The following is a 14,925-nucleotide window of genomic DNA, read 5'->3' on the forward strand; positions in this document are numbered from 1 at the left end:
GGGCTCAGTAGTTGTGGCCCACGGGCTCTAGAGCACAAGCTCAATAGTTGTGGTGCACGGGCTTAGTTGCTCTGTGGCATGTGGAATCTTCCCAGGGCAGGGCTCGAACCCATGTCCCCTGCATTGTCAGGTGGATTCTTTACCACTGCACCACCTAGGAAGTCCATCCATTGATTCTTGCATGAACCAGTGTTTGCATGATGGGTACAAAATAATGATTTTCCAGTTCCAGCACTCCTTCCACATTAAGGATTATCCTCTCTTCTCACTTTATCTGTGTGTCTTTGTAACTGTTCTTCTTTTTATCTGTATCTGTGTATCTATCTATACAGCTATATGTCTGTCTGTTGTATCTGTCTATACATTTATCCATCTACCCATTATTTATTTGGACTCATAGACCTATTTTTTTCCCCTAATAGTTTAGAATTCATTAATGTACTTAATTATTTTGATGTTCAAATTGTCCTAGCTTTGACCAGTAGGATAGGAGCCCTTTTACTCTGGTTTCTCTGTCCTTGTGACTTCTTCCCATCAATTTTTTTTTTCTTTTTAGCACTTCTTACTTTTAGGCATAACAAGATGTTCAGTGCTTCTCTTGAATTTATTGTGCTCCAGTCATCAGCCATCTCGTCACAGAGCTCTGGCTGCGTGAGGAATGATTTTAGAAACTGCTAGTTATCAATTTATTGTATTTTAGCTCCAAATCCACCTTTTATTGCCTTATTGGACCTACTTTTCCAACTGGCAAGTATAAACTTAATCCGTAGAGGATGTTGGAGGGATCCTGTGGGAGATAGGGTTTGGACATGCTTCTGTTCCTGCCCGCTCTGTGTTGTCAGTGGCATGTGCATGTGTGGGATGCCCAGTGGTGCTCACCCTCTAGCCTACAGTTCCTTGCCCACCGACTTTGGCCCTCCTGCTATGGAACAGGTGTGGCTGGGGAAACCCAGCTAACTTCTCTCACCCAGTGTGCTGCAGCCATACTGTCTCCTTGCGATCTGAATTCCAGCCTTGGGGAGGAGGCGCCCCTTACAGGTACTGCTTTTGATTCCATTCCTCTACCCTAGGATATTCCTTACAATTCTTTTTTATTCCTTCTTAGTAGTTAATGCTGTGTAAGTGGTTAATAATTCTTTATAAGATTTTTCCTGTTCAAATTGCTGCATGGATTCCATTTTTTGGCTGGACTGTGGCTGCCACAGAGACTGCTATCTGGTCAGTAGATAAGCTCATTGTAGCTTGCTTCTAGGCTCTTTCAGCTGCTGTAGTTGGGAAACACAATGCATGTATGTACATACATATTACAATGTATACATTATACGTACTTCCATTCATTTACAAACCTGCATATATACATGTATATGTACACAGATTTTATATACGCGTACATATACGTATTTCAGAGTTGTTTATGATAGGTTTTGCTAAACAAATTTTTATACGTTCAGTTCTATTCCTGCATGCCCCTCCACTAACCTCCCTGCCAAGATTTTGCGTTTTGGTCCTGATTAGAAAGGTCTCCCATACCTACGTTTGCTTGTAAGATGATTTTTATAGCTTAAAAAATTCTTTTTAATATCCATGTGGAATGTATATTTGAATGGGGTTTCAGATGATGCTCCATTTTACTTTTCTTTCAGATGGTTAGATATCTGTTGTAGGATCATTTACTAAATAATCCATATTTTTCCTAATGAAATCTTTGTTATACTTTTCATATGCATTGCTATTAATTAAAGCCTTTTTCTTTTTCTTTTTTTTTGTTTTAATAAATTTATTTATTTATTTTTGGCTGCATTGGGTCTTTGTTGCTGTGCACGGGTTTTCTCTAGCTGTGGCAAGCGAGGGCTACTCTTCGTTGTGGTGCACGGGCTTCTTAGTGCCATGGCTTCTCTTGTTGTAGAGCACAGGCTCTAGGCATGCGGGCTTCAGTAGTTGCAGCACGTGGGCTCACTAGTTGTGGCTCTCGGGCTTAGTTGCTCCACGGCATGTGGGATCTTCCCGAACTAGGGATCAAACCTGTGTCCCCTGCATTGGCAAGTGGATTCTTAACAACACTGTACCACCAGGGAAGTCCCTAAAGGTTTTTTCTTTTGTGGCATTTATTTGTCTATTACATTAATTCCTGTTTCTATACCATGTTGATTTTTGTATAATGGCTTTATAGCGTATGTTCTGTTACCAGCTGTATTTCTCATCAACATTGGAGAAATTGCTGCCTTTTAAGATCATCCTGGAATTCCTGGGGCTCTTATATTGGTACTTTTTGGTTCTAAGAAGCCATGCCAATTATCCATTTATTGCTTCTTAGCTTCAGGTGCTTTGTTTGTTTGTTTGTTTCTTTTTTTTTTTTTGGCCACACCATGTGGCTTGTGGGACTTTAGTTCCCCTACCAGGGATTGACGCCCCCGGCAGCGAAAGCACAGAGTCCTAACCACTGGACGGCCAGGGAGTTCCCTTCAGGTCCCTTCTGTCATTTCCTGTTCTGCATTAATGGGTTGAACTCCTTAAGCACTTTCCTTTACAGTGAGCGTGCAGTTAAATTTCACAGTAGAGGACACAGGAGGGGCATTGTGGGAGATTCAGGTCTTTTCTTCCTCTTTCCAGTATGCTGTGGACTTTGGTTTTTTTTTTTTTGGTTTTGCTGCACCATTGCCAGAGATATCTGCCTCAGCCATACAGCTAGAGCCCAGGCTCCTCATAGGCTTAGCTCCAGCTCAGAACACCAAGGTCTCCCAGACCTGTTGGAGAGTGTTCAGACTCTCTGACTCCCTCTGTGTACCTGCCCCTCAGCTTCAGCCTGCTAGCACCTTGTACCCCTCCTGACAGGGACACTGTAGACCTCAGGCCTAGTTGCCTGGCAGGTGAGCAGATTCTTGATACCCCTGTCCTTCTACATGCCTGTCTGACAGCTTTGGCCTGCTTTTATGATTCAGAAAGTCATTTCCTGTGGCCATCCTGACACTGACACTGTGGCCCCCAGGCCTTGCATTACCTTTCTTATGAGTGGGCTCCCAGCACTGTGACTCTCTCTTGTTGCCCGCCTGTGAACCTTGTCCCATCTGAAGTCTGGAGGGGTCTTTCCTGGCAACTGTGGACCAGCTCTGGCCTGGGAAACCCAGCAAACATCCCCCCCATCCAGTGGCTGTAACCATACTTTTTCTAAGAAGATCTGAGTCCTAACCTTGGGGAGGGCTACCCCCTTCCAAGTTTTTTTCTTCCTTGGGTACCCTGGGGGTATTCTTTAGAGTTCTCTTTTCACTTTAGAGTTTCTCATTTTTCCATTTTCTGGTTAATAGTTCTTTATATTAAACTTTTCCTGTTCCAGTTACTGTGTGGTTTTGATCCCATGACTGAACCCTACTCTCTTTCATTTTAGAAGAATTCTGGGTGATCTGACATTATCCTGTCTCCATTGGCTCAGAGTGCACATGGCACAGGGATTTCTCCATCCTGATTTGATCGCAGGACCACAGTATTAACTGAGCTTCACACCTGCTTCCTCAGGATATTCAGCACGTTTTCACAGCTCCTTGATATCTGGGTACAAGGCGCAGAGAACCTTGCATAGTGTAGCAATGTCAGTGCATATATGCCAGGATGAAGTGGTCATTGAAAGCTTCCTGCTACAATTCTTTAATTTTAGTAAATACTAAATGTTAACAATTTATGATATATAGTGAAATTTTGAAATATAAGTAATAGCAAAAAGTATCTCGGGTGCATGATTAAAAAGGTGAAAAATGATTGAGGGATGTGGGCAACTGATCACTATAACAGTAGAACCATTAGTTCTGATGGGTCCATCCATTCATTCCGTTTTCCTGCTAAGCATTAGGGGATTTGTGAACTCTTGTTATCATAGGCTGTTAATCTTTGCTTGCTTTTTGCCTTTGAGTCCAGACTTTCCATTGGTGCTGCACGTTTCTGTTGCCTTTTGGTCATAGTTATTATCCAAGATCTATGGTGCCTTACTTTTTTTTTCTTTTTCTTTCTCTTTCTATTGGCTGCATTGGGTCTTTGTTGCTGCACACGGGCTTTCTCTGGTTAATGCGAGTGGGGTCTACACTTCCTTGCGGTGTGCGGGCTCCTCATTGCCGTGACTTCTCTTGTTGTGCAGCACTATTTTTTCTTGACACCTGTCCTGATTAAAGTTGTAGCTGGTTATAAGCCACAAATGTGTTATTAATAGAGTCTTCTCTGATTAATTTCAGTTTAGCCCTTAATTATCTGGAAATTTTATGGGCGCATTTAATTCAGGAAACATTTTAGAAATAGACACTGCAGAGACAATGACTCAACTTCTGTCTTCTAAGAAATTTAGTCTCGTAGTTGAAGTGAGCATCATGATCCAGAAGTGCTTTAGCATGTGGCATGCTTTTTTTAAAAATTAATTAATTAATTAATATATTTATTTATTGGCTGCGTTGGGTCTTCGTTGCTGCATGCAGGTTTTCTTTAGTTGTGCTGAGCAGGGGCTACTCTTCATTGTGGTGTGTGGGCTTCTCATTGCGGTGGCTTCTCTTTTTTTATTAATTAATTAATTAATTAATTGGCTCAGTTGGATCTTCGTTGCCGCACGTGGGCTTTCTCTAGTTGTGCCAAGCGGGGGCTACTCTTTGTTGTGTGCGGGCTTCTCATTGCAGTGGCTTCTCTTGTTGCAGAGCACGGACTCTAGGTGTATGGGCTTCAGTAGTTGCAGCACGAGGGCTCAGTAGTTGTGGCTCATGGGCTCTAGAGTGCAGGCTTAATAGTTGTGGCCCACAGGCTTAGTTGCTCCGTGGCATGTGGGGTCTTCCCTAACCAGGGATCGAACCCGTGTCCCCTGCATTGGCAGGCAGATTCATAACCACTGCTCCACCAGGGAGTCCTGGTAATTTTTTTGTTTTTTAAGAACTTTTATGGAGATATAATTGACATACAATAAACTGGATATATTTTACATATATTTAAAGTGTACAATTTGATATTTTTTTCCTTATCAGTAATGTATATATGGTAGTCCCAGTCTCCCAATTTATCCCCCCCACCCTTGCTTTCCCCCCTTCATGTCCATATGTTGGTTCTCTACATCTGTGTCTCTATTTCTGCCTTGCAAACTGGTTGATCTGTACCATTTTTCTATATGTGTTAATATACGATATTTGTTTTTCTCTTTCTGACTTACTTCACTCTGTGTGACCATCTCTAGATCCATCTATGTCTCTACAGATGTCCCAATTTCGTTCCTTTTTATGGCTGAGTAATATTCCATTGTATATATGTATCACATCTTCTTTATCCTTTCATCTGTTGATGGACATTTAGCTTGCTTCCATGACCTGGCTATTGCAAATAGTGCTGCATTGAACATTGGGGGGTGTGTGTCTTTTTGGATTATGGTTTTCTCTGGGTGTATGTCCAATAGTGGGATTGCTGGGTCATATGGTAATTCCATTTTTAGGTTTTTAAGGAACCTCCATACTGTTCTCCATAGTGGCTGTAGCAATTTACATTCCCAGCAACAGTGCAAGAGGGTTCCCTTTTCTCCACACCCTCTCCAGCATTTACTGTTTGTAGATTTTCTGATGATGCCCATTCTAATTGGTGTGAGGTGATACCTCATTATAGTTTTGATTTGCATTTCTCTAATAATTAGTGATGTGACAGTGGTAATTTCAAAAAGGTTTAGTTACATTATGGAATCTGAAACCCTATCAATGAACCTTTGGTACTGTTATATTAAAATCCATTGGACTGTCTTAGATTTGAATGGATCTTTTACTTATGCATGAGCTTGTAACATCATGCATTGATCATTTGAAAAATATTGGTTCCCTGAGTTATGCATATCTAGCAAATGTTGACCCATTTCATTATATAATATCAAAAGTTGTTAATATAATTGCAGATTTGTAAAGGAAATTTTTTAAGTATTGGGAAGCTGTCAAGCTTATAATGAATTTTACCCACAGACTTTACATGTCTTTTACCCACAGACTTTTAAAAAGGAATGGTCTCAGGGACTGAGGTTTAATAAAGTTAATAATTTTTACTGCTTCATCAAGGACATTCTTACATGGAATTGGCATTAAAAATTTAATATGAGTGAGTGACAATAAGGAATATGATGATTACTATAGTAATATAGTTTGGTACCATTGTCTTGATTCACGCCAAGAGGTCAGCAGTTTTACTGCCATTGCTTTTAGATTATCAGTGCAAATGTCAATGTGAAAAATGCAACTGCTGTCTTGGTATTATTATGAAAATGGTTTTGACCTTGCTGATCCCTTGAAAGGCCTTTGGGGGACCCTCAGCTGTCTGTGGACTGAACTTTGAGAGCACACAAGACATATATGAACACACATATATGTATATACACGTGAGTTTCCTTGCAGCATTTTCAGTAGAAGAAAACTGAAACTAAATTTTCTCACTATGTGATTGTATGGATGTGCCATAATTTAGCCAATTAATAGAATTCTGCAGCTATTTGAGATACACTGGTATGGAAAGATGTCCGAGAGATATATATATATATATATATTTTTTTAATTTACCATCTTCACCATTTTAAAAAGTAAATTTATTTATTTATTTATTGGCTGCATTGGGTCTTCATTGCTACACACAGGCTTTCTCTAATTGCAGCGAGTGGGGGCTACTCTTCATCATGGTGCGCGGGCAGGCTCCTCATTGCTGTGGCTTCTCTTGTTGCGGAGAACAGGCTCTAGGCACATGGGCTTCCGTGGTTGCAGCACACGGGCTCAACATTTATGGCTCACGGGCTTTGCTTCTTGGCAAACCCGTGTTCCCTGCATTGGCAGGCGGATTCTTGACCACTGTGCCACCTAGAAAGTCCCCAAGATTTATTTTAAAATACAGAAAACAAATGCTGCATAGCAATATGTTTAGTAAGATCCCATCTGTGTTTAAATAGACATACATATTTGTGTGAAGACATACCTAGTGTGTGTAACCTATGATGATGTGGGTGGAGGGATATTTTTACTTTCTGCCTTATACCTTCTGTACTGTGGAATTCAACTGCACTGTAACTTTAATTCATATAGGTGTAACTTTGATGTTGGGAGATGTACAGCCCGGCTTCTCTCTTTTTTTTTTTTTTAATTTTTAATTTTTTACGATAAACTGCATATATTTAGAGTGTACAATTTGGTATCCCAGTCTCCCAATTCAGCCCGGCTTCTTAAACAATAAGCTTGTCACTGGGTGAAAAGGAGTGGCTTCTGAATTGGTTGAGGTTCTCAGCTATTATTGTCTGTTGTTAGCAGATTGTTTTCAACTTTTCTCCACATCATTATGTATTAAAGTGTAAAAGTTTCTTATTAATCTTAGTAAGTAAGCAATTTATCTCTTTCAGTAAATGGTACAGTCCATTTGTAATACTTACAGTTGCAGTGAACCCTGCAGGCAGCAGCTGTGGTTGTGTGGAGGGAGGTGTTGCTTAATCATCTATCTTTTTAGCTGTTCTCACATTTTTAGCAGGTAAGCCTCAGCTGCAAAAGAGAGTCCTGTTGTAATTTACAGAACCATCAGATATGTAGTTACTATTCTAGAGTTACAGTGAAAAGAAGATGCCTTTTGGAATCAGATAGATTTAGGCCCAAATCTCCTGTGCACTCTTTACTAGCGTTGTGATCTTGTACAGATTAACATCTGAGATTATTTTGTTATTGATGAGTTAGGGATTATAACTTCCTGTTCTGAGGATCATACTCATAGTGTGTATAGCTCGGTGCTCTACACAGGTCAGCTACTGTTAGCTCTCATCTGTCGCTGGGTCTGTCCTTTCTCTAATGTACAATGCTTTCTGTGTCTCCTTCAGTGTTGCATTGCCCCACTGAAGAGGTTCTGGTTAGCCTTTCAGATTTTTAGCTGTCTTCTCTTCTAGGAAGTTCTCTGTTTCCTTTAGGCAGAGTTAGTTGTTTTCCCTTTGTGGTTCTGCATCTCACCAATATGACACTTAACTCATTTTATCTTTCTCCAACTTTTTTAACTTGCAGATTTTTCAAATTTACAGAAAAACCCTAAAGAGTGGTATAGTGAATGCATATACCTTTTGCCCAAGTTCACTGATGAACATTTTGCCACATTTTTCTGTACCTGTGTGTGTATCCTTTTTTTCCTGATCCACTTGAGAGTAACTTGCAGATATTGTTACATTTCATCCCTGTTTCCCCTATTTCCCCTGTAGTCACAGTACCATATTACACTGAAGAAATTTAACCTCGATATAATACTATTATCAAATATGTAGTCTATATTCAGATTTCTCCAGTTACTCTAAAAATTTTTTTTTTTTTTAGGTTTTTGTTTTTTGATCCAGGATCATGCCTCTAGGTTTGTTTCTTTAATCTAGACTATTCCTTATGCATTTTTTTTTTTGCGTCTTTCATGACGTTGACATTTTTAAAGAGTATAAGACAGTTGTTTTGTAGCTTTCACAATCTTGATCTGTCTGGTTGTTTTCTCATGATTAGATCATTGTTTTTTCCTTGTTTTGTTACATCTCCTTACACTGTGATTTCCTGTAAGAAAGGGAAAAGCAGCTCCTGACAGATCTAAGAAAGAACTGGCCCAGATATTACCAATTTGTTTGACCTTGGTGTTCTTAGAGCTGGCCTGGCATTCATAGCTAGGCTCTGTTGTTCACCTGTTGAACATAAACAGTTTCGCAGAACAGGAACGTTAGACAAGGCCACTCTCTGTCCTTGGACCAAGACTAAAACACGACCACTCTGTAATCATGTCTTAACACAAAAACATGAACATTGTTCAAGTCACAAAAATGATCAAACATATATCTTCATCCTGGCTATCATGATGACTACAGCTTTTTTTTTTTTTTTTTTTTTAAATAAATCACAGCTTTAGCCTCTCTTCATTCTTCTTGGCCTCAGTAAGATTTATTAAAATCATAGAATTGTAGAATTACATAGAATTAGTAAAATCATAGAATTACTCCCACTTCCTGACAGCTTCCAAGCCTGGGCAAACAAAGCCCCACTTCTTTGAATCTTTCCCTAAAGCACCTGACACAAGCGCAAATCCTGTAAGTCCTTTCTGATACCCTCTTAGTGAAATTCCCCAGGGCTCCCCGTAGTATACTTTCTCCTTAGTGGTAAGGGGTCTTAAATCCAACTTGTTTGACTAGAGGTATGTTCTTGGTACTGTTGACTAGAGGGAATTCACACCTGAGAACCTTGGCCTCTCTCTTTTTCTTTTTACTCTGTGAAAGAATTTTTAACATAGTTAAGAATTAGCACCAAGCTTTTCTGGCTAGTTTTTTACTGTTCAAGGATAACTTTTAGTTTTATATAACCAGTTCCTGGTCATTCATATTTGCATTTTTAAAAAATTGTAAACTCTGCTTTCAGGAATTGTTCTGCATAATTAAAAAAAAAAGTAGAGAAAATCTTGAAGACAGCTTATAAATCAGAGACTTTATTTACGATGCTTTACTGGCTTTGTTAGAAGGTTTTGGTTTAATTTTCCTTCCGCAGCTTTTAGTAGCAAACCATTGTTGAGTAATTTGGAGGTGGTGGAGTGGCTTAAAGATAATGTATACACACTCACACACAAATAGTGTAATACCTAATATGTAATATTCTATAATAAACCTCAGGAAAAATTTGTTTTACATTTTCTATCACAGATTACCTGTAATTTTTCTGTTTTTTATTCCTCTATTCACAGGAAAATAAAAAAATTCCCATTCCAGTGAGTGGAAATATAAAGCACTGATAAAAGAAGCACCTGTTTATAATTTCTCAAGTTGTTGTTTTTTAAGGGTGGTTTTGATGATATTATAAGATTAACAATTTGAGAATAGCCACTAGGGTGTTACCTACCATTAGAATTACAGTTGAATCTTGCTACCTTTTAATTTAATTTTCAAATTACGTGGCTGTGTTACATGTATTAGGGCCAGTAGTTATTGTATTAAAGTTCATCTGCTTCTCTTTGTCTGTGCTACCAATACTATTTTGTTGTTGCTGTTGTTGTTATTCTGAAATATCTTAGGAACAAAGAAGTGAGCGTGTTCTTTCATCGTATTTGTTCTGATGATAGGATTCCACGTAATTGAACCTTTTAATGCATTAGCCTTTAATTTTGGTTTCACTCCACTCTAAAAAATGTTCTAATTCATCTCTGCTTGTCCAAGTTTAGTGGAATAGAAATGCATAGATCAATAGAAATGTAATAAAAACACACTTTTGACATGTTTATTCTATTTAGAAGTTGATATACTCATTGCTTAAGCATTTAAATCTAGTTTAATAGGGAGGTGGGATGAGTCATTGATCACACTAGGATTAAAGCAGCCAAATCTTTATGTATTTGTTTCAGCTAGTAAATGAGTTTTTTAGGATGTCATCAAATATTAGGAAGTTTTTCATTAAAATTTCGCAGCAAATTGTTAGTTCATTTAAAGATAATATCAGGTGGTCTTGTGGACTGAAGCATAATATATAATGTGTGCATTTTCTGGATTTCTGTTCTAAGATTACAGATGCTCACACAATGACTAATATTAATTTACTGGTTTCGCAGTTTACTTTTTTGTTTAAAGGATAAATATGTTGGATAATAATCATAAGCACTGATGAATACTTAATTTTTTATTTACGCAAAAGAAGGAATAATGGACCTTTAACTGTTATTTTAACCTGTTTGGCCAATGGTTTTTTCCCCAAGATTGAATATCTTAGACTGTTTTCAGGCCAGAGAATTGCTTTATGTGTTAGGCCTCTTAGAAGTTTGTTTCCAGATAAAATTATTGATAGGTAAGCTAGCAGTGTCATTTTAGATGTGTTTTTGTCATTGGAAGAATTTAATGTAATTGTTGTGTATGAACTGGGAACTAGTAGAAAAACAGATTTAGCATAATGGATTATGTTAGGTTTGGTTACTTGTGACAAAACTTAAAGCCAGATAGATGTCAATTTTTTTTCTCATGGCATAAGCTCTGGAGGTAGCCTTAGGTAGGGTGGCTCCAAAGTAATCAGGAATCCAAGCCCCTGCCTTATTGCTGTATCATTTTTAACCACCCACATCGTACTCCTTCCTGAAAAGGGAAAAGGAGATAGAAGAAAAAGGGGGAGGGGGAGAGGTGAGGGTATATATTAGTTGTCTTTTAAAGAGATTTCTGGTAAGCCGCAAAATAACTTTTGTTTATATGTTATTGGCCAGAATTTAGTCCGTGTCCACATGTAACTGCAAAGCAAGCTGGAAATTATAGTCTTTTTTTTTTTTTTTCTGGGCCACCATATATCTAGTTAGAAATTTGGGATTATTTTACTTAGAAAGAGGGTAAGAACAGATACTGGGATAGCAACTGGCACCTTATCCCATAGTAAATGAAGCAGCATACTGAATGTTAGGAATCCTCTAATCAATTGCCACTTGCCTGGTAATCTTTACTGGGCCCTGGGCTCTTTGAGGGTGCTGTTGCAAATTACAGATCTTTTCCCTAGAAAAATGTACCTGTGGACATATGCATGGAATTTTGTAGGATTGTTGTAACACATCCATTAAGCATGGGGGTTGTTTATGGACTCACTGTTAAAATTTCTTATTAGTGAAAGATGACTATCTTCTAGGGTAGGATGTTCCATTGTAAGATAGTTCTTTGTGTTAGAAAGTATTTCTCATTTTTTATTATTCACTCATATAGTCAACAAAAATATATTAGCATGTTCTGTATGCCAGACACTTTGATGGTACTTGAAGCTTTAAAGACACTGTGATTGGTTTATTAAGTATTTATTATATGCCTGGTATAGAACGGTTCATTTTAAGTACATTATTCATTTTTTCCATTTGGTAAATTAGGAAATAATCTGCCTAAGATTTTATAGCTAGTGAATGATAGAGCAAGTGGTTTGAACCCAGGTCTAACTCTGAAACCATTTCTTTTAGTTACCATGAAGTAGACATTTCACCATAAGCATGAGACACATTGAGCTGAGGTATTTAGTGGTTCAGTTTCAAATTCTTGCCTTGGGTAGTATAACTAGGAATCTTTCTCTCTCTTTCTCTCTTTTTTTTTTTTTTAGGTTGACTAACATTTTTAATGTGATCATTCTACTTTGCTTATTTACACTCCATAGACTTTTTTTTTATGCCTGTTCTCTTCATCCCCCTACACTCCATAGACTTTTAAAAACCTGTCCACTTGCTGTTTAACATTGTTGACCATTTTAAGGTGATGTCATGATTAAAATCAACATGCTTGAACTTCAATCTATTATTTTCCACAGTCTAATTATTACCTCATTTTCGTCAGCTGGGACATAGTTTAATCATACACACATGGGCTGGTTTTAAATTAAAATATGTTGGATTAGATGTATGTGACGTTTCCTAGTTCAGAACATTTTTTCCTAATTCTGTGCTCTCACAATAGAGTTGAGCATTTTGAAACAGATTTCTCCATAAACAAGGGAGAGTGGAGAGTTGGCACAGATTTAGTTAGCACACCAAAATTTAATCATTAATTGTGTTTCTGAGTGGGTGGAAAATAGATGTGGTATTTTAAAAAGTTACTAAAAACCAAATTTCCTTACTTTATAGTTATATTAAATACTTACTGAGCTACTGGAAGAAGTGTGGCACTACAAAAGTAACCTCTTTTCTCTTTGTAATCTCAGATGTAGTTTAATGCAAGTGAGGGCTCTGTTTTAATGAGTCTGTTTCTTTTTTTCCTCCCTTTCATTTGCTGGCTCTGTCATAACTGCAGAGAAGTTGATTTATTTCCAGTAAGTTGTGGTGCCTATAACTAGGAATCTCTTTATGCCCCAGTTTTCCATTAACATTTTGCAAAGCTGCTTAAGCATGGGATGTGCTACTCTTTTGAGTTTTGTATTTTTTTAAATTTAAATTGCAGTCAGTATGATACATGGCATGTGACAAATGCCAACTGGTAATCTTATCTGAGTGTAGTACAAAATGATCATATTTGAAAATGTCATCAGCATTCAAATTGTATATATCATTAAAAAAATTCTATGAAAACCACCTTTTGATCACCTTGTAAACCAGAGCTCACTGTGTTGTGTGTGTTCTCTTTTTTCTCACAAGCATGCTTTCATGTACACTGACAGCAGCACACATGGAATTTGACTTGAAAGCTTTTTGCTTCAAGCTGAGGTTTTTGACCCCACTGACATACAGATGTTCTCATAATTTCCTCTCTTCAACTCTCTTTATAAATCAAAAAAGAGTGGGAAAAGGAAAATTATGTGAGTAATTACAGTATTAAATTACTATAGAAAACCATTTGAGTTCTTTATAATTCTCTTTTCAACTTTAGTTTCAAATCACCAGCTTCTTAAATGGTAAGTTTTTTATATTGACTGGCTTTAGATTATGACTGCATTATTTATTTACTAGTTGACACCTCTGCCTCTTGTTTTATCAGAAACATTATTTTCTTTTCTGGTGGAGGACTGCTGATTCCAGTTGTAGAGACTAAATTTGACTTCAGAAGGTTGCATGATGAGCACAGCAGATAGGCAGTGAGGGGTCTGCCGCTGCTTTCTAAATTGTGAACATAAACTCTCGTACACCAGTGTTTGATCTTTCTTTCCTTAAGTGTTGATTCTTATTTAATTCTAGGACGGTTTGATGAAACTGTTATTGAAGAGAGGAGACAGTGTGCTGAAGACCTGCTACAGTTCTCTGCCAATATTCCTGCTCTTTATAACAGTAAACAGCTTGAAGATTTTTTCAAGGTTTGGTGTTATTTCTGAAATATTTTATATTTTATTAAATGTCTGTTTTCTAATTTGTAGTAAAGGAAGATTCAAGTTTATTAAAACAAAATGTCACTTACTTTGAATTTCATTATTTACTAAAATAAGTAAAGTTAATAGCTAAATAACAATGTCTATTTCATGTCTTCTGTTTCTCGTGTAGGAATGTATACAATTTTCAATTCACAGATTTAAAAAAAATTAATGCAGAGGGCTGAGAGATTATCTAATTCACTCTATCGTAATTGAAATACATTAAAACATTTAAATATTATGAAACTCCAGTAGTTATCTTCACTTTTTGAGGTGTCTTTCAGTAGTAGACTTCTTTTGGGGACAGAAACCACTATAAGTCCATGTTAAATTTGTTCTAATTAGACTAACTTGTGTAAAGATAAAACAAAACTAGTCACTGTACAACTTGGGTAGACTACTACAAATTGTATTACCAGAGATCTTTGGATATTAGTGTTCTAAGTTTCTTGACATGTAATGCCTTTATGCCAAGTTCGTTATCATTTTTTTAAAAATTTATTTATTTTATCGGCTGTGTTGGGTCTTTGTTGCTGTGCGCGGGCTTTCTTTAGTTGTGGTGAGCGGGGGCTACTCTTCGGTGTGGTGCGCAGGCTTCTCATTGCCGTGGCTTCTCTTGTTGTGGAGCACGGGCTCTAGGTGCGTGGGCTTCAGTAGTTGCAGCACATGGGCTCAATAGCTGTGGCTCACTGGCTCTAAAGCGCAGGCTTAGTAGTTGTGGTGGCTTGGTTGTTCTGCGGCATGTGGGATCTTCCTGGAGCAGGGATCAAACCCGTGTCCGCTGCATTGGCAGGCAGTTTCTTAACCACTGTGCCACCTAGGAAGCCCCCATTATCATTTTTTTTCTTTTTCTTTTTTTAAAATTTATTTATTTATTTAATTTATTTATTGGCTGCCTTGGGTCTTCCTTGCTGCACACAGGCTTTCTCTAGTTTATGCGAGTGGGGGCTACTCTTCATTGTAGTGCACAGGCTCCTCATTGTAGTGGCTTCTCTTGTTGTGGAGCATGGGGCCCTAGGTGCGTGGGCTTCTGTAGTTGTGGCACATGGGCTCAATAGTTGTGGCTCACAGGCTCTAGAGCACAGACTTAATAGTTGTGACGCACGGGCTTAGTTGCTTCGTGGCA

The 14,925-nt window shown here is 37.9% G+C and overlaps 1 protein-coding gene across 7 annotated transcripts in view; it reads left to right on the forward strand.

Annotated features, from left to right (window-relative positions):
* Nucleotides 1–14,925, forward strand: part of RPS6KC1 (ribosomal protein S6 kinase C1) — a 193,621-nt gene that overhangs the window by 35,106 nt on the left and 143,590 nt on the right. For 6 of the 7 annotated variants that reach the window (XM_057725866.1, XM_057725869.1, XM_057725868.1 and 3 more), the window contains one exon: nucleotides 13,630–13,745. The exons of the other annotated variant lie outside the window; for it this stretch is intronic. In XM_057725866.1, coding sequence (XP_057581849.1) covers nucleotides 13,630–13,745 — 116 coding nt within the window. The remainder of the gene's footprint in view (nucleotides 1–13,629; nucleotides 13,746–14,925) is intronic. 7 annotated transcript variants of the gene reach the window in all.

Source organism: Hippopotamus amphibius, chromosome 3 (assembly GCF_030028045.1).
Source record: "Hippopotamus amphibius kiboko isolate mHipAmp2 chromosome 3, mHipAmp2.hap2, whole genome shotgun sequence".
NCBI classification, from domain to species: Eukaryota; Metazoa; Chordata; class Mammalia; order Artiodactyla; family Hippopotamidae; genus Hippopotamus; species Hippopotamus amphibius.